Below are 13,934 nucleotides of genomic sequence, written 5' to 3' on the forward strand. Positions count from 1 at the left end.
AACATATTTGATGAACGATCATTCCATCCACATTGTTCACCACTCTTTTTCAAAAAATGTTGCTTTGTTTATCTGTGCTTAGAGGATGTCCCATCAGTCTACTGCAACTGAAAGGTCTCACAATGCAAACAGGTTGGTGACGAACAGAAGGAGGTGTCTCAGCATGTGGCACAAAGACAGCAGTGTGTATGTGACAATTTTGAATGATTTGTTCACAGGCTGCTTAGATAGTTCTTGAACAATGAATGTTTCATGTAAAGTCAGAGGTATGAGAAAAAGCCAGCTTTCTTTGTGTGTAAACCGCTCTCAACATTTACTCTTGCTATTTCTGGTGAACACACATCACTGTGTTTGCGGCTGAAGTCGTCTCGTGATGTTCTTCATGTATGCTGGTAATGATGTTAAAAAGAAGTATTTTGTTTGAGTAATAATCGCCAATCGTTCTGGTACATTCATGTTATTATGAAAAACCATAGTCCACCCGAAATGCTTGAAAGAGTCTTTGAGACACACACCTGCCCTTGAATATGATGGTTCATTTGGTCACGGCTCATTTTATTTGTGAAATAACCCTTTATATTTCCTCATTGTGGAGAAGCAGAACTTTGAATTTTCTCAAAGCCAATGACAGTTTTTTGACAGTTCAAAGCGCAAAGGAAATCAGTTTACAAGAGAAGGATTGGAATTCAATCCTGACACTTGAGAAACTGGTCTGAGGTTATTTCTCATAGAATATTTGGATTTATAATTAAAAACAAAAAATATCAGTTGATTTATTCATTGTTTCCACTCTACTAATTTCTTCCAACGTCTAGGAATCAAGAATAGCCTCAGACAGACCTTTAGTTTACTAGGTAACTTGTTTTAATATGGATACCATGGAGATTCTGTTGTCAAGGTAAAAATCTTATAAGGTATCAGATAAACAGCAGAAGCTACTCAGTGAAAAAATGACTCTGTCAGTGTAAGACATTCTCACGTTTGTATATCCCCACCTGCTCATTTAGAAAGATAAACAAATGGTTGATAACATTTTGTACAACAGTTCCCCTCCCCTCCCTTTACAATAGAAATAGAAATAGAAATTGCAACCCACAAAGACAACCTCAAGTTTACCCTCTTTGCCACTATGTCCGCAACATTTGCTGGTGTGAACGGCGCCCAATCGCGGAATTGTATCAACTCCCAATCTCACCTGCACGCTGTCATGGGCCAATGGGAAACACACCCACTTCCAGCCCAGAGTCATTCAAATCATCCAAATCCAGGTAGCGGACAGGCTTACAACAGACACAGTCACCACCACACGAGGAAATCACACCTTAACATGCAGCTTGTTAAATGAACCGAGACTGACGAATGGTTAGAACTCTTCTCTGCTTAGAAAACCTTTATTCATTAATGTTTTAATTAAACAACACTGTTTATATTTCAGACATCCTTATAAAAGACACAGAGCTTATCCGACACAGTTTTATTATCTCACAGTCTTTTGGCTTTGATTTTTGTCGCTCTTTATACTCTTAGGCCCTTTGGCTTTTTCACTCTGCGTGCGTGACTTCTGCAGCAGAGACAGCGTGTCTCGCTTCTCAATCTTCCGCAGATGTTTCTTCTTCATCCTCTTAATCTTGGCTGTGTTCTTGATCTGTGACACAAATGAGACAGGAGAGGACAAAACAATTGTTTTTCATTTCGAATCGACTGACTTCTGAATGCAGCTCTTACAGGTAACAGTGCGTTTCTCACTTAAATGATCTGTGGGCAACCAAGGTAATATGCTTATATGTCATATTAAAACTTGTAAAAAATGATCCACAATTTTTCATAAAAAGAGAAAAGATGAAAATTAAAAAAAATGTATGAATGTAACCACTAGTTGTCCGTGTTCTTTATGAGACTATATTTCAGACAAATCTTTGACATTAAGGATCTAAAATATAGAATCACTTTGTAGCATTTAAATACTCTTTCCTAAAGTGACTCTTCTATTTTTTCTCAGAACTGAGAGTTTATCATTTGACAGATATGGAGGAGTTCATATTAGTTTGATCCAGTAGACACCACTCCTCTGTATCCTAGTGGACATATGTATAGGCAATATAAAGAGCTAAATTAAATCATATTTCTCTGCTAGGTGTAAAAACTGGTGGGGATCAGGGGGAGCGCGGATAGCCTAGCAGTTATGTCATGCGCCCCACGTACAGAGGGTATAGTCCTCAATGCAGCGGGCATGGGTTCAAATCTGACCTCGGCCCTTTGCCGCATGTCATCCCCCACTCTCCCCTCCCAACACTTCCTGTCTCTCTTCAGCTGTCATATCTAATGAGAAGGCAAAAGGCCCAAAAAACTACTTGGGGAAATAAAAAAGACCCTGTAGGGGATCAAGCATTTGGTCTTGTTTGTAAGTGGGTGCACATTTACTTTATATATGATTGTAGTCATTCACAATCTTTGAAACCCTTTTTTTTTAAATGGCCGTTATATACGGAGTCAGAAAACTGGTGTACATGATCAGTGCTATGTATGTGCAACTCTCAGTTCAGAGGAGAAGAAGTTAATTCTCTTCTATGTGTAAGTTGTGAAACAGTGTACGGTGTGTTGTTCAGTGTCTCTTCGAATGTATCGTGTGAGAAACGGCCGACGTACCACTTGGACAATCTCTGCTTTGCGTTCATTCTCGAGACGTCGTTTCAAGTTGTCCTCTCTCCTTTTCCTCTTTTCCTACAAAAAGGCAGGATGTAAAAAAGAAACATGTAACGATGCAAATACTTCAAAACCATAAAAAAGGAGAATATCCTCACAAGTCTTTGACTTACTTCCTTCTGTTTGGCTTTCTCCTCTTTCAGCTGCACCGTGTACTGTTTCACCAGATCTTTCTCCCGCTTGGCCTGCATCTTCTTCTCCCAGGAAGAGCACAATGGTTTATCTCTCAACAGCACAGAGAACCTAAGAAAACAAATCACATATTGTGGGTTAACTGATGATACAAGACTCATTCTAACAGTGGCTCTCATTCATAAAGATGCCTATGAATGTCCCATACAATGTTTTTTTATTATTAACACTGATCGACAAGATCCATTTTCATTCAGGGAAACGAACCGAGCAGTTTTTATTCATCAGCTTTAATAACAGTTAAACCCTTATCATGACACAACAGGCCTTGGACAAGATAATCCCTTGTTAGCCAATATAAGTGTGTAATACATTGGAGAAAAAAATAACTTTCACTGAGTGGCAGATTAAGTTCTTTCTGTTCAGGGCTCTATGCTTCCAGCATCCACAAAACCGATACGAGTTATTCACAACTTTGGTATCGTACTGCAGCTCTGAATGTGACATGTCATCACAACCTTTTCAACACTCATATACCCGTCTTTAGCTACGGTTGCAAAGTGGCGGAAACATTTCCGGAAACTTTCAATGGGACGTTAAACTGGGGAATTTTGGAAATATTGCAAATCGTATTAATACCATACATCAACTGTTTAAAATATATTACCCGTGCATGTAGGGGGCGTGGCCTCAATAGCCCTGCAGTAAACTGTGTGCTATATGCATGTGATTGAGGAATAGCAGCATAGATATTCAAGTGTACTTGCATGAAATCTGGTTGTTTTAGTCAAGATTCCCCAACTATATTTAAATTCCCTGTTAAGGGCCAACCTTCAATTTAGTCAATTCCCAGTTTATTCCTGTTAATTCCCATGGGAAATTTCCAATTTTGAAAATTCCCAGAATTCTTCTTTAACCAATGCAAATCCACGTCTTTCTAATGCAATATGTTAATAGACACACAAATCATAGATCTATTAATCTTATTTAATCACTTCACCCAAATATGTAACATGAAACTGTTTTATATTACAATTAGACATAACAATCAGAGTACAGCCTCTGAGGTCAGGCGTGATAGGAAAACAAAAACAAACAAAGGGTTGTTGGTGACATACTCTCAAAAGTAAATAAAGAAGTCTTATTGAAGTAGTCTTAATCATATAAAAAGCAGCATGTATTGACCATGTAGGTCTTCAAACCGATACCTGAATAGACCCACATTAAAGAAAAAAACTCAGCAGATGCACATTATAAAAGGAAAACATTCATGTCATGTTGGAGAAAGCAGGCATATTTTCTATGTAGACGCTCAGGAAAAAGTAGGCCCACCTTTTCTTTAACTTTCATCTGTGCAATGTGTGGCTTCACTTTATTTATTTGCTGCTGCGGAAATGTTGATGCCACATTTCCCAGCTGTGGCATCAACAAAGGTTTCTCTTAACGTGTTTACATCAGTGCTTACAACCTCACCTCTGTTTGTTGCGGTCCTTCCATACTCTCCCCGATTTTGGTTTCCCCAGAGGTACGGCCGTGCTTTGCTTCCCGCTTGATCCCAAACGAGGCTTCTTGTTCGGCATGGTGTCGGCAGTCATCGGTACCGTTTCTGATGGTGTAGGCCCGGACACATGAACGACAGCAGCCTCTGCAGTACACGACTCCGGTTCAGCAGACAAACTGAGCTTGTCCTCGACCAGCTCCTCAGCTCTTGGCGTTGCCACCTCAGTAATGTTCTCTTCCACCGCCTCCTGGATAACAGACTTCCTCGTCCTCCGGCTGGGAGTCCTCACCGGGACTTGTGAATCCAGCAGTGCGGCTGGAGTGCGCACTTGGCGACCGCTGCGGGTACGTCTCGTCTCCGGTGGAGGATCTGGGGCCCCCTCATCCTGTAGTCCCATGTCAACCCCGTTTTTTTCATCTGACACGGCTCTCTGCCCTTTCGACATGTTTTTACTACAAACTCCAGCACATAAATCCCACAAACGCGTGAGGTGTTAACCCACGTGTGATCACCGCCGATGTTATGTACGTGATTCACTTCCGCGTTCAATGGCGGACGGTAAACGACGCATTATTACCGCCACCTACTGGTCTGGGGGTGTTAACGTCAAAGTACAGATGCTCAATCCTGTCTTGATATTCCGCAAGTTATTCAACTATAACGCCCAAATGTACGTGCGAATAGAAGAATCGTTAAGACAGAATACAAGATGAAGATTTGGAAAGTGTCCACATAAAGGCTAGTAAAAATATGTCACCTTTAAAAACAGCGTGCAGCACCCCCTGTCGACGATGGGAGAAACACACACAATGTTTGAACAGATGAACATTTGTTTGTAAAATCATTGCAACATTTTAAACATTGCATGATTTAATTGTGGGTTGTAAAACCAACTTAAATACTTTTAAAATGCATAAATGTGAATGGACCATGTAACAGCCTGTACTGTTCTTATTTATATTAAAAACACTGTGTTTGGGACATGGACTGTAAATATGTAAATGTGGTTTGGGACTTCAGGCTAGCTGGAATAGTTGCTTTATTTAACTTTTGCATCTTGTGTTCTTGTCTCGCTTGCTCTGTACGTCTACTTGAAGGAACTGGTGTTATACTGCCACCTACTGGTCACATCTATGCATGGTAAACACATGCACTTAGAATTACTGCACAGCCTAGGTTTTCAGCGATAAAGACAGCATCCTGTCAGAGGAAGAAAGAAAAAAATGAACTGAAAATAGGCCTAATAGCTGGTGATCTGTTAAAAATGTGTTAAAACGTCGTGAAAAGTGCACAGACTTGAATAGTATAGCTTATGTGTAGGCCTAAAGTGTTCATGCAGCAGACATGAAAATGTTTTGTATGCACAATGGTTTGTGACTGCAGAGAAATGGGGGGATGCTGATCTCTTTTGATAGATATATGTAATGCAAGTTTCTGGTCACTGTTGCATTGTTAACTTCATTTGAAGATTATTTGATATTTCATTTGATTATAGCAGTCGGTCACATAGGTTGTCACTGGAATTGTTGGTTGCTTGAAATGGGCTGAAGGTGTGTGAAAATTAATTCCAGCAGGCATTCGTGAGGCAACTGTTCTACAACAATTAGGCCTGTAAAGCAGGGGTGTTAATCTTGCATTATACCTTAAGTTTTTTTTTAGTGCATTGGCATTTCAAATACACTGTATAAATGACGGCCTTTCCTTGTGGTTAGATAACTCAGGTAAATTTCAATATCATGGTGGCTGAAGACATGAAAACATAAAAGTACAATCCGATATTCAGAAGATAAAGGGGGTTATTGCAGCCCACTTGGTCTTTCTTGGGGGAAGTAAAGAACCATCCAAACTACTATTAAATTAATACTTCTTCTACTAATACTAAAATCAGCCATTTTGAATTCAAATTCATATGCACCACTTTCCATGCACAACTTCATGCAGGAAAGTGCAAATAGTCCCATAATGTTCAGATTTTCAAAGATGAAAACAACTACAGATGTAGATGTGTTGGATCAGTTCTTTATTAAACGCAGGATGAGATGAATACATGTCAGAAATTAAAGTGCATTTTTTTTCTGAAACATTAAAAAGCATACTATTCATTAGGAAAAGAAAACAAGATAAGAGACATAAACTTCTCTTTAAGGTGCACAGGGAAGCAGTATTAGTCTTTAATGACAGGAACCCTTTTTCCTCTATGAACATTAGAGGTTCTTAAAGACACAGATAAAAGTTTACTCCAGTCTTAATTTCAGTATATGCCTGTTGTTATTGAACAGAGAAACAGTTACAAAGCATACAGTATATCTATCTAAACACATGTCCCCTTCATTACATACTGTATACACAGTATATATTATTCAGACAGTGAATCATATAGCACAGTTCACTTTATAGTCATGTAGTCACACAGCAAAATTCAAAAGTTTTGTATTACTAAGTGATTTATTTTGATCAAATGTCCTGCATAATCATTGACTAAATTATATAATATTGTTAGGAGTTGATTAGGAATTAAAGCTGTAAAAAAAAAAAATCACTAAAGTAAATAATTACAGCTGTATTAAAATAAAAGTTTAACATCTAATGTTCAAATGATCATGCAGTTTCTTCTTTACTCTTTTTGGTAATATGAAGCTGCACATGAAAACTGCAGGAGGTCACAAACATACTCAAATGTCCACACTGTTTCCTTCCTTTGTTGGATCCATGTATGTGTATGGGACTTCAAGGCTATCGTTTCTGACTTTGATGATTACACTTTGCACTTCAATCTTTCCTTGAAAATCCTTAATCACCTTGCAGGGAATCGCCTCACTGAAATGGTCCTCTGGGTACTGGCCAAATGGAACCTGATGACATCAATGAAACCATTACAATGAGTTTTCCTCTCCATGATTTAAATGCTTATTACAGTTAGACTTTGCATGTGTTCATGTTTTTGCTTCTTAAATAGATACTGTGTGGGCTCTCAGAGCCAAGGTATGGTTGACTCTATAAGTCATGTTAACTTTCTTTACTTACTTAAAATAATGCAATTTATGTTTTTCACATGTCATGGGAACTTACAAAGTCAGAGGACTGCTTGCTGAGTAACCACAAGGTGGACATTCCATTCACTGTCACGTTGACGTCAGGGAACGTCTGCAGCATGGTGACCTTGCTTGTTGTCCCCTTGGTGGTTGGTGGAGGAAGTTGCAGGGAGCTGGGAGTGTTGGGCATCCAGCCACCATAGTCATACTGCAATGAATAAATGGCTGATTCATTCTTATCGACATATCATCAAAACATATCTTTTGTAATACATTGACTTAGGATCCAAAATCCTGCAAAATCATACCTCCTGTTTGTGTCATTCGTTAGTGTTCTCAAATGTAAAAAAACAAGATAGTATTAAAAAAACATTCACCTGCTTAAAGTCAGCATACTATAGGTTTCCATTGTGAGGATGTTAGCAGCCTTGTGACAGAGTTGCCTTATTTGTTACACCAACAATATAATCTCTTTCTCTATGTATTAAGAAAGTGTTCATTAGTTTGTAAAGGAAGTCATCTTAATCTGTTTTATTATTTTACATTATTACTGTTGTATACAAAACTATTAATCTCTATCTCCTCCAGTAACAATGAGCAAACTATGTTTCGAAAAAAGCTAATTTGAAAAGTGGTACATATGTTCCCTAGACTTGATTATCTTAAATGCTAACTAAAAACCTTTAACAACAAATGTTATTAATTTTTTTTTATAGACTTCCCCATTTAAAGGGAAAATGCAAAACCAAATCAACCAATTCCACAAAAGTTAAAACAACAATACAACAATTCACCTGTCCAGAATTCACGGCTGCGTGCTGTATTGAGCAGGTGAAGATCACCATGGTGACAAACTTGACCATCTCAGCCACTGTGGTAAAGTTCTGTGGAATTCCTGAGAATGACAGAAAACAAGTGGCATTACTTAAAATATCAAATATAACTAATATTTGTTTGACAATAATGTAATAGTAAACAAATTAACAAATTCATTTTTCATTGCGTTCATTTGATTACGTGTTTTTAGAGTAGCACACCTGTGTCTGCGTTGGAAAGGAATCCGTGTTCAAAAATGTCTGAAATCCACTTTTGCAGTTCAGAGTCCTGTTCAACCTCAGCATCACTCTTGTAGTAGTAGCTGAGGATTCCCTGCACAAGGCTTTCAGAAAAGTGGAGAGATGCAGGGAAACACATTTATGTTTCAAAATACTTCTAAACATTGATTAATGTAATTAATTGTCATGTATATAAATATATAAGATTTTAAGCATTCTTTAAATATGTAAATACTTACAAATGCGTTAAGCAGTCAAGCCCCATTACTTCTTCAATCTTTTTCTTTTTAAAATGACCGTGGTTTGAAATCTGTTTTTTTTAACTATAAAAAGTTAAATGTTTCTGGCTTCTGCATTAAATTTAAGACCAGAAAGATCTTGTCGGATTGCTTCTAAAGACCTCATCTATCGAAGAGCTCAGAGAAATATGTTATTGTGTCATCTGCATAAAAAGACATTTTTCAAACTTGACCCCTTGGGAACTCCAGTGCTGACAATCATCTTGTGCAAGTTTCCTTTTAGTTCTAATAACTGCATTTTTGTAGAACCAGTTACAAATCTCATACAAACCAGATGATTCAAACCTACTTAATTCAATGGAGTAATCATCTGTATCAACAGTTTTAGGTAGGTGAGGGAAACCCATTTTTGCTTTTTTTGTTTGTGGGAAACTGCGAGGCAAATTTGAGAAGTTTTGAGAACAATCTTCCAGTTTTCATGCTGTTCTGCAATCTAACCCATCTGAGATGGACAGTAGAAAGCATCTTGTTTAACTTTAGTGTGATTCATGGCATCTATCAAGTAGATTTTTTTATAGGGCATTCCATGACAACAAATGTCTACAATTTGGCACCAATATGGTACAATCCTAAAAAGAATGAAGATATTAAAAGTACATATAATACCTGTGGACGATATCCCATAGCTTGAGTCCATCATCTCTGTAGTAGTAGTTGGGTACAGCCTCCATCCCACGCTCAGCGATGTCGTCTGGTATGCAGAGGGAGCTGTAGGTCATTGAGGCCATTGATCTCTTCAGGATTGTGAACATACCCTCTCCGCCACAAGCTGCGAACTAGAGACCAGTCAAAATAAGCAACACTGTTTTAAGATTGGAACTTTACATGTTATTAATATAAAAAAGATGAATAAGGTATTGATCCGCTGAGCGTGTTTGTCTTTTCCTACCTTTGTGAAAGTACCATCCTTGGAAATGAGCAGATTTCGAGCCATGAGGTTGATCTGCAGGGTGTAGCGAGTGTGGGGGACGAGCAGCTGAGGGAAAGATTAAACTATGTCAGGAACAATATTGCAAAAAAAGAGAGATTTGATGCCTCTTTACTATCCAGTTGTGTTTAATGCTTATATACCTTGTACAGTGGATGCACCATGGGCACATTGCGCAGTAGAGACACAGCAAAAACTTCAGCCAGCAGATGCGTGCGCAGCAGGTGAATACTGAGTTCATGGAGGTTGAAATCTGCACTTCTCACAAAAATCTTGGCCATCAACCAGTCATACTCGGTGTCTGAAGGATAAAAGATGGGATTGTCTTCTCCAGGAGTCTGCTTCAGCTACAGGAGAAGAAAGCGAGATGTGGTTCATTCAATTTGTTTATTCAATTTACAGTATGGTTACTAGTTTTCAGAATTTTACATCCTGCTGTCTGTTTACTCCAAGATTGTTCTGCTTTGTGTGATGATCCTGAATTGTTTTTGAATTGATTTTTTATGTTTGTTCTCTCTCCATCTGTTTTCTTTCTTCTGCCGGTATGTGTGTGGTAGGGTGGCACGGGTTGTGGCTGGCTTCTCCCCTCAGGAGCAGATGAGACACACCTGTCTCCACTCAGCTCATCAGCCTGACAATATCAACCTGGTCTTCACTCTACTATTCTGCCAGGTAACTCTGTCTCTTTGGGTAGTGTGCTGTGTACTCACTTTTTGTGCTTCTTGTAATGGTATTTCTAATTGTGTTTCACCCATTTCAGTGTGTGAGATTTTTTTTCCTAGTATCATCTCTGGCCAGCTCCCTGCCTCCCTTGCCTGCCCCTTTTTCATCTTTTTGAGGAAATCTAGCTATGCATGCCAGTCTCTGCTTAAGGGTTTAAATAAAAACCAAACACTTTCAAGGTTTGTTTGATCAGTTTAGTGATCGTTGCCTTCATCAATGCTTTGGTGTTATTTACAATGGATAAGGCCTTTCAAACTGCATTATAGTCTTGGTTAATAAATTCAGCAAAGCAGATGCTGCTCTCTGTCTCAGTAAAAAATACATGTAATGGTTTTAGTGCTTAAAAAATACCCTAAATTTACCCGGCTTTACTGATTATTCTTGAGCTTTATTTACTATTCTTGAGTTACTTTCACCTGAATAGCAATTGGCATCATCTTGTCCTCAGGTGTTTTGTGGAGCAGGACGAGGGGAGCCATCAAGTACTGCTTCTTCCCGTTGATGGTGTTTGCCTCCACTCCATCCAAAAGCTTGTAGTCACACAGGTATATGTTCCCTTTCTGTTTGGAAATTATGATAAAGAATGAGAGATTTTTACTATCAAGCATACAATGTGGATATTACAATTGATTTAACATGCCATGGGGAAATGCATGATTCAAACACTAAGATCAGTGAGGTCAAGACAATCACCTTCAATTCATCATCCAAGGTACACTGGCCAGGTAGAAAGATCAAACCTTCAGACACAGGGATTTTCTCTGGGATGGCTGAACAACGCCTGATCATCATGGGATTCACACCGTTTAGGAACTGGTAGCCAAAGAAAGAGTCCTCTTTCCAATGTTTATGGGTATAGTCTGTCAAAATAACAGTGGAAAGTTCCTGAGTTTCAAGATTTAGAGTAGACAACTACAGCTGTGTAGCTTAGCAATAACTGAGCTTTATGTGAATCCGCGTAATGGGAAACAGTTCAAAGAAGACAGAGTCATGGACAGGATGGGACACTGGCCAGAGTTGCTCCAAAATAGATCTCAGTCATCTAATTAATAAAATGTTATTCAGTAAATAGCTTAGTCATTACCTAATTTTGACATAGAGACATAAAAATACATAAAAACCTTCTGCCTGTTTTTTTACACTTTAACAAGCAAAGTAGAGAGGCCAATATAGCATTCCTAAAAATGTATGAATACAAATGAATGAGAAATATATCTTTTAGAAGCATTATGTAAATGTGTGTATTCTCTAAAAGAATTCAAGTGAATGCATTACTTTGCAGACAGAATCAAGTTTTTCAGTAAACTAGCATTATTATTAAGTACCTGATATGTCAGTGCGCTTGCAGCAGAACACCCGATTGACGTCCTCGATATCAGTCCATCTCTCTGTGCAGTAAGCCAGACCCTGCAGTTTCAGCTCAGCCAGCCTGAAATACAGTAAAATACAAATGGCAACTTTATTATTTGTTCTTAAATAGTTTGATAAACAGGTAGGGCGAAAGGTACATTGTTTCATTGTTGGAAAGATATCTGACAGAATTTGGGGACTTCACCCTTCGACTGCAGTGAAGAGAAATTCTGTGTACTTGGTAAAGGAGAATTGGACCTCGTGAGGCAGAGAGGAAGCGCTTTCTGCCTTTATGCAATGAGGAATTCCCTCTGCATACGTATTCCAGCTGGAAGAAAGAATAGAAAAACAGAATGATAAACTTTGGACTGTTAAGATGCATTTGTATTTATAGTTTTACAATAGAGTTTGAAAAAACAGTGGCATGATAAAAACATGTAAAAAGGCTGGTGTATTGTATCATTATTTAAAATGAAAATATTGAACTAAAATAGGAGCAGGTTTTAATGCATTCTGGTTTCAGGGGGGAAACGTTAAAACTGTAGCGGCACTTAACTCACCAGTAAGCTTGCCCTCGTAGACTCAGCTCCTGCTTACGATCGTACAGGCCAAGAGGATGAGTGTCATCAAAGACTCTCAGAGCTTCAAGAAACAGAGAGACACAAGGTTTAAAATGTGGATACATATTCAATATGATGGCATGCATAGTCTAAGTTGTGGGACGTATCTCTTTCTGAACCCTTTCCTGTGATTGGGTAGAAGCTTAGTATGTAAGAAAAACTAATTTCCACAAACCTCTTCCCTCTCTGAAGCGGTGCACCTCACTGTCACTGATCCAGCGGTAGATGGGAAAGTTGTAGATGTGTCCTTCAGGGCATTCCACTTCCACCTTGGAAGGAAACCAGGCATCTTTAGGGAAAAGAAGGGGCCCGTTTTTTTCCAGCTCTATCAGGATCAGCTTTCCAATGGAGACATGGTTGGACATGATAAAAGTGGACTCCTGGAGTAATTACAGAAACAGAAGACATCTAGATGTAAAGATGAAGTGCATATAGTTATTCCGTTATTAATTTAATGATTAATGTAAAAACACAGACAGTATAAGGACAGGGGGACAAAATCAAACACATTTACAAATACATAAAGAAGGATATTTTACACTTACTGCTCCCCTGATGAAGGCAAAAGCCCCTCTCATGTCTATGAGACATTGTTTATGGCTCTCCCCATCTGTCCCCACCAGCTTGATGTAGATATTGTTAAGCGTACCAGAATCGCTGAGATTGCCAGTAAACACGGTCACTTTATAGTTCACCATTTTCACTCTGGAAAGTACAAGGAGTCCTGATGGGAAAAGTTTTTTCAGGTATCTAAAAAAAGACAGGTGTTTTTCAGTTTAGATAAAATACTAAAAAACCATGGCATTTTGAAATCTCTTTTGGCATCTCTCTTACCTGTCAATGAGGCCTATAGCTCATTAGAAGAACTGCTCTGTTGAATGAACTCACCACCTCTTGGTCCTCTTTTTATACATGCAGTTTGGTGGGAGTGTCCAGTTAGTAGTATTTGTCAGCTATGCACTGGAAGGTCAAACATTCACTAAAGCTTGCAAAACATCAGTAGCAGGATGCAGGCTATAATGTCATAATTTCAAGTTCAAGTTTGTTGTCATATGCACAGACATTTCTTTGAAGCACTTTAGCAATGAAATGTTAGCCTCGAACAATGCTGGTATAAAATGTATTAAAAGACAGTCACAATAAAAAGTCTTTATCAAAGACATATGAGCGCAGAAGTTAAAATGAAAGGAATTCATGTAATCATTTTTTTTCATATATCTAATATATAAATGAAAAGAGTAAAGTTTGCGTATAAGACATACTCCAGCTTATCGATTGAAAAATGGGAGATCTTGCACCCAACAAAAAAATTTAATTCCACGCTTAAACAAACACAATATCTCAGAAACCAATTTTAATCAACTAGAAGACAAAACATTATGGCAGCCACTCCTAGTTTCCACTATCTTTTTTCCAGGGAATGGGACGACTCCCACTCAATGTTTCACAAGGAGATTCCACCCTCTCCAAAGCCAATCAATTACCATTCTTTATGGCTTTAACCAAGTGTGTGATGACCCACAATACACTGCAGCCGGGTTTCTTTCTTAAGGCTGTGGTTCATTTAGAAGTGCCAGAACTTATATTTGCC

At 38.5% G+C, this 13,934-nt stretch overlaps 2 protein-coding genes across 2 annotated transcripts; both read right to left on the reverse strand.

The window, feature by feature from the left end:
* Positions 1-1,363: 1,363 nt before the first annotated feature.
* On the reverse strand, positions 1,364-4,867 carry ccdc86 (coiled-coil domain containing 86). Its single transcript, XM_061058725.1, has 4 exons — positions 4,309-4,867; positions 2,817-2,946; positions 2,647-2,721; positions 1,364-1,645 (listed from the first exon to the last, which is right to left on the reverse strand). Exons 1-4 carry the CDS (start codon positions 4,779-4,781, stop codon positions 1,478-1,480), a joined length of 846 nt encoding a protein of 281 aa, XP_060914708.1. The 5' UTR covers positions 4,782-4,867; the 3' UTR covers positions 1,364-1,477.
* Positions 4,868-6,335: 1,468 nt separating this feature from the next.
* LOC132990448 (hydroperoxide isomerase ALOXE3-like) lies at positions 6,336-13,237 on the reverse strand. The gene is made up of 15 exons (XM_061058759.1): positions 13,178-13,237; positions 12,889-13,093; positions 12,519-12,723; positions 12,284-12,365; positions 11,929-12,051; positions 11,699-11,802; positions 11,067-11,233; positions 10,790-10,933; positions 9,794-9,997; positions 9,612-9,698; positions 9,329-9,498; positions 8,406-8,527; positions 8,163-8,263; positions 7,406-7,576; positions 6,336-7,188 (listed from the first exon to the last, which is right to left on the reverse strand). Exons 2-15 carry the CDS (start codon positions 13,039-13,041, stop codon positions 7,009-7,011), a joined length of 2,013 nt encoding a protein of 670 aa, XP_060914742.1. The 5' UTR covers positions 13,042-13,093; positions 13,178-13,237; the 3' UTR covers positions 6,336-7,008.
* Positions 13,238-13,934: the final 697 nt, after the last annotated feature.

Source organism: Labrus mixtus, chromosome 2, assembly GCF_963584025.1.
Source record: "Labrus mixtus chromosome 2, fLabMix1.1, whole genome shotgun sequence".
NCBI lineage: Eukaryota > Metazoa > Chordata > Actinopteri > Labriformes > Labridae > Labrus > Labrus mixtus.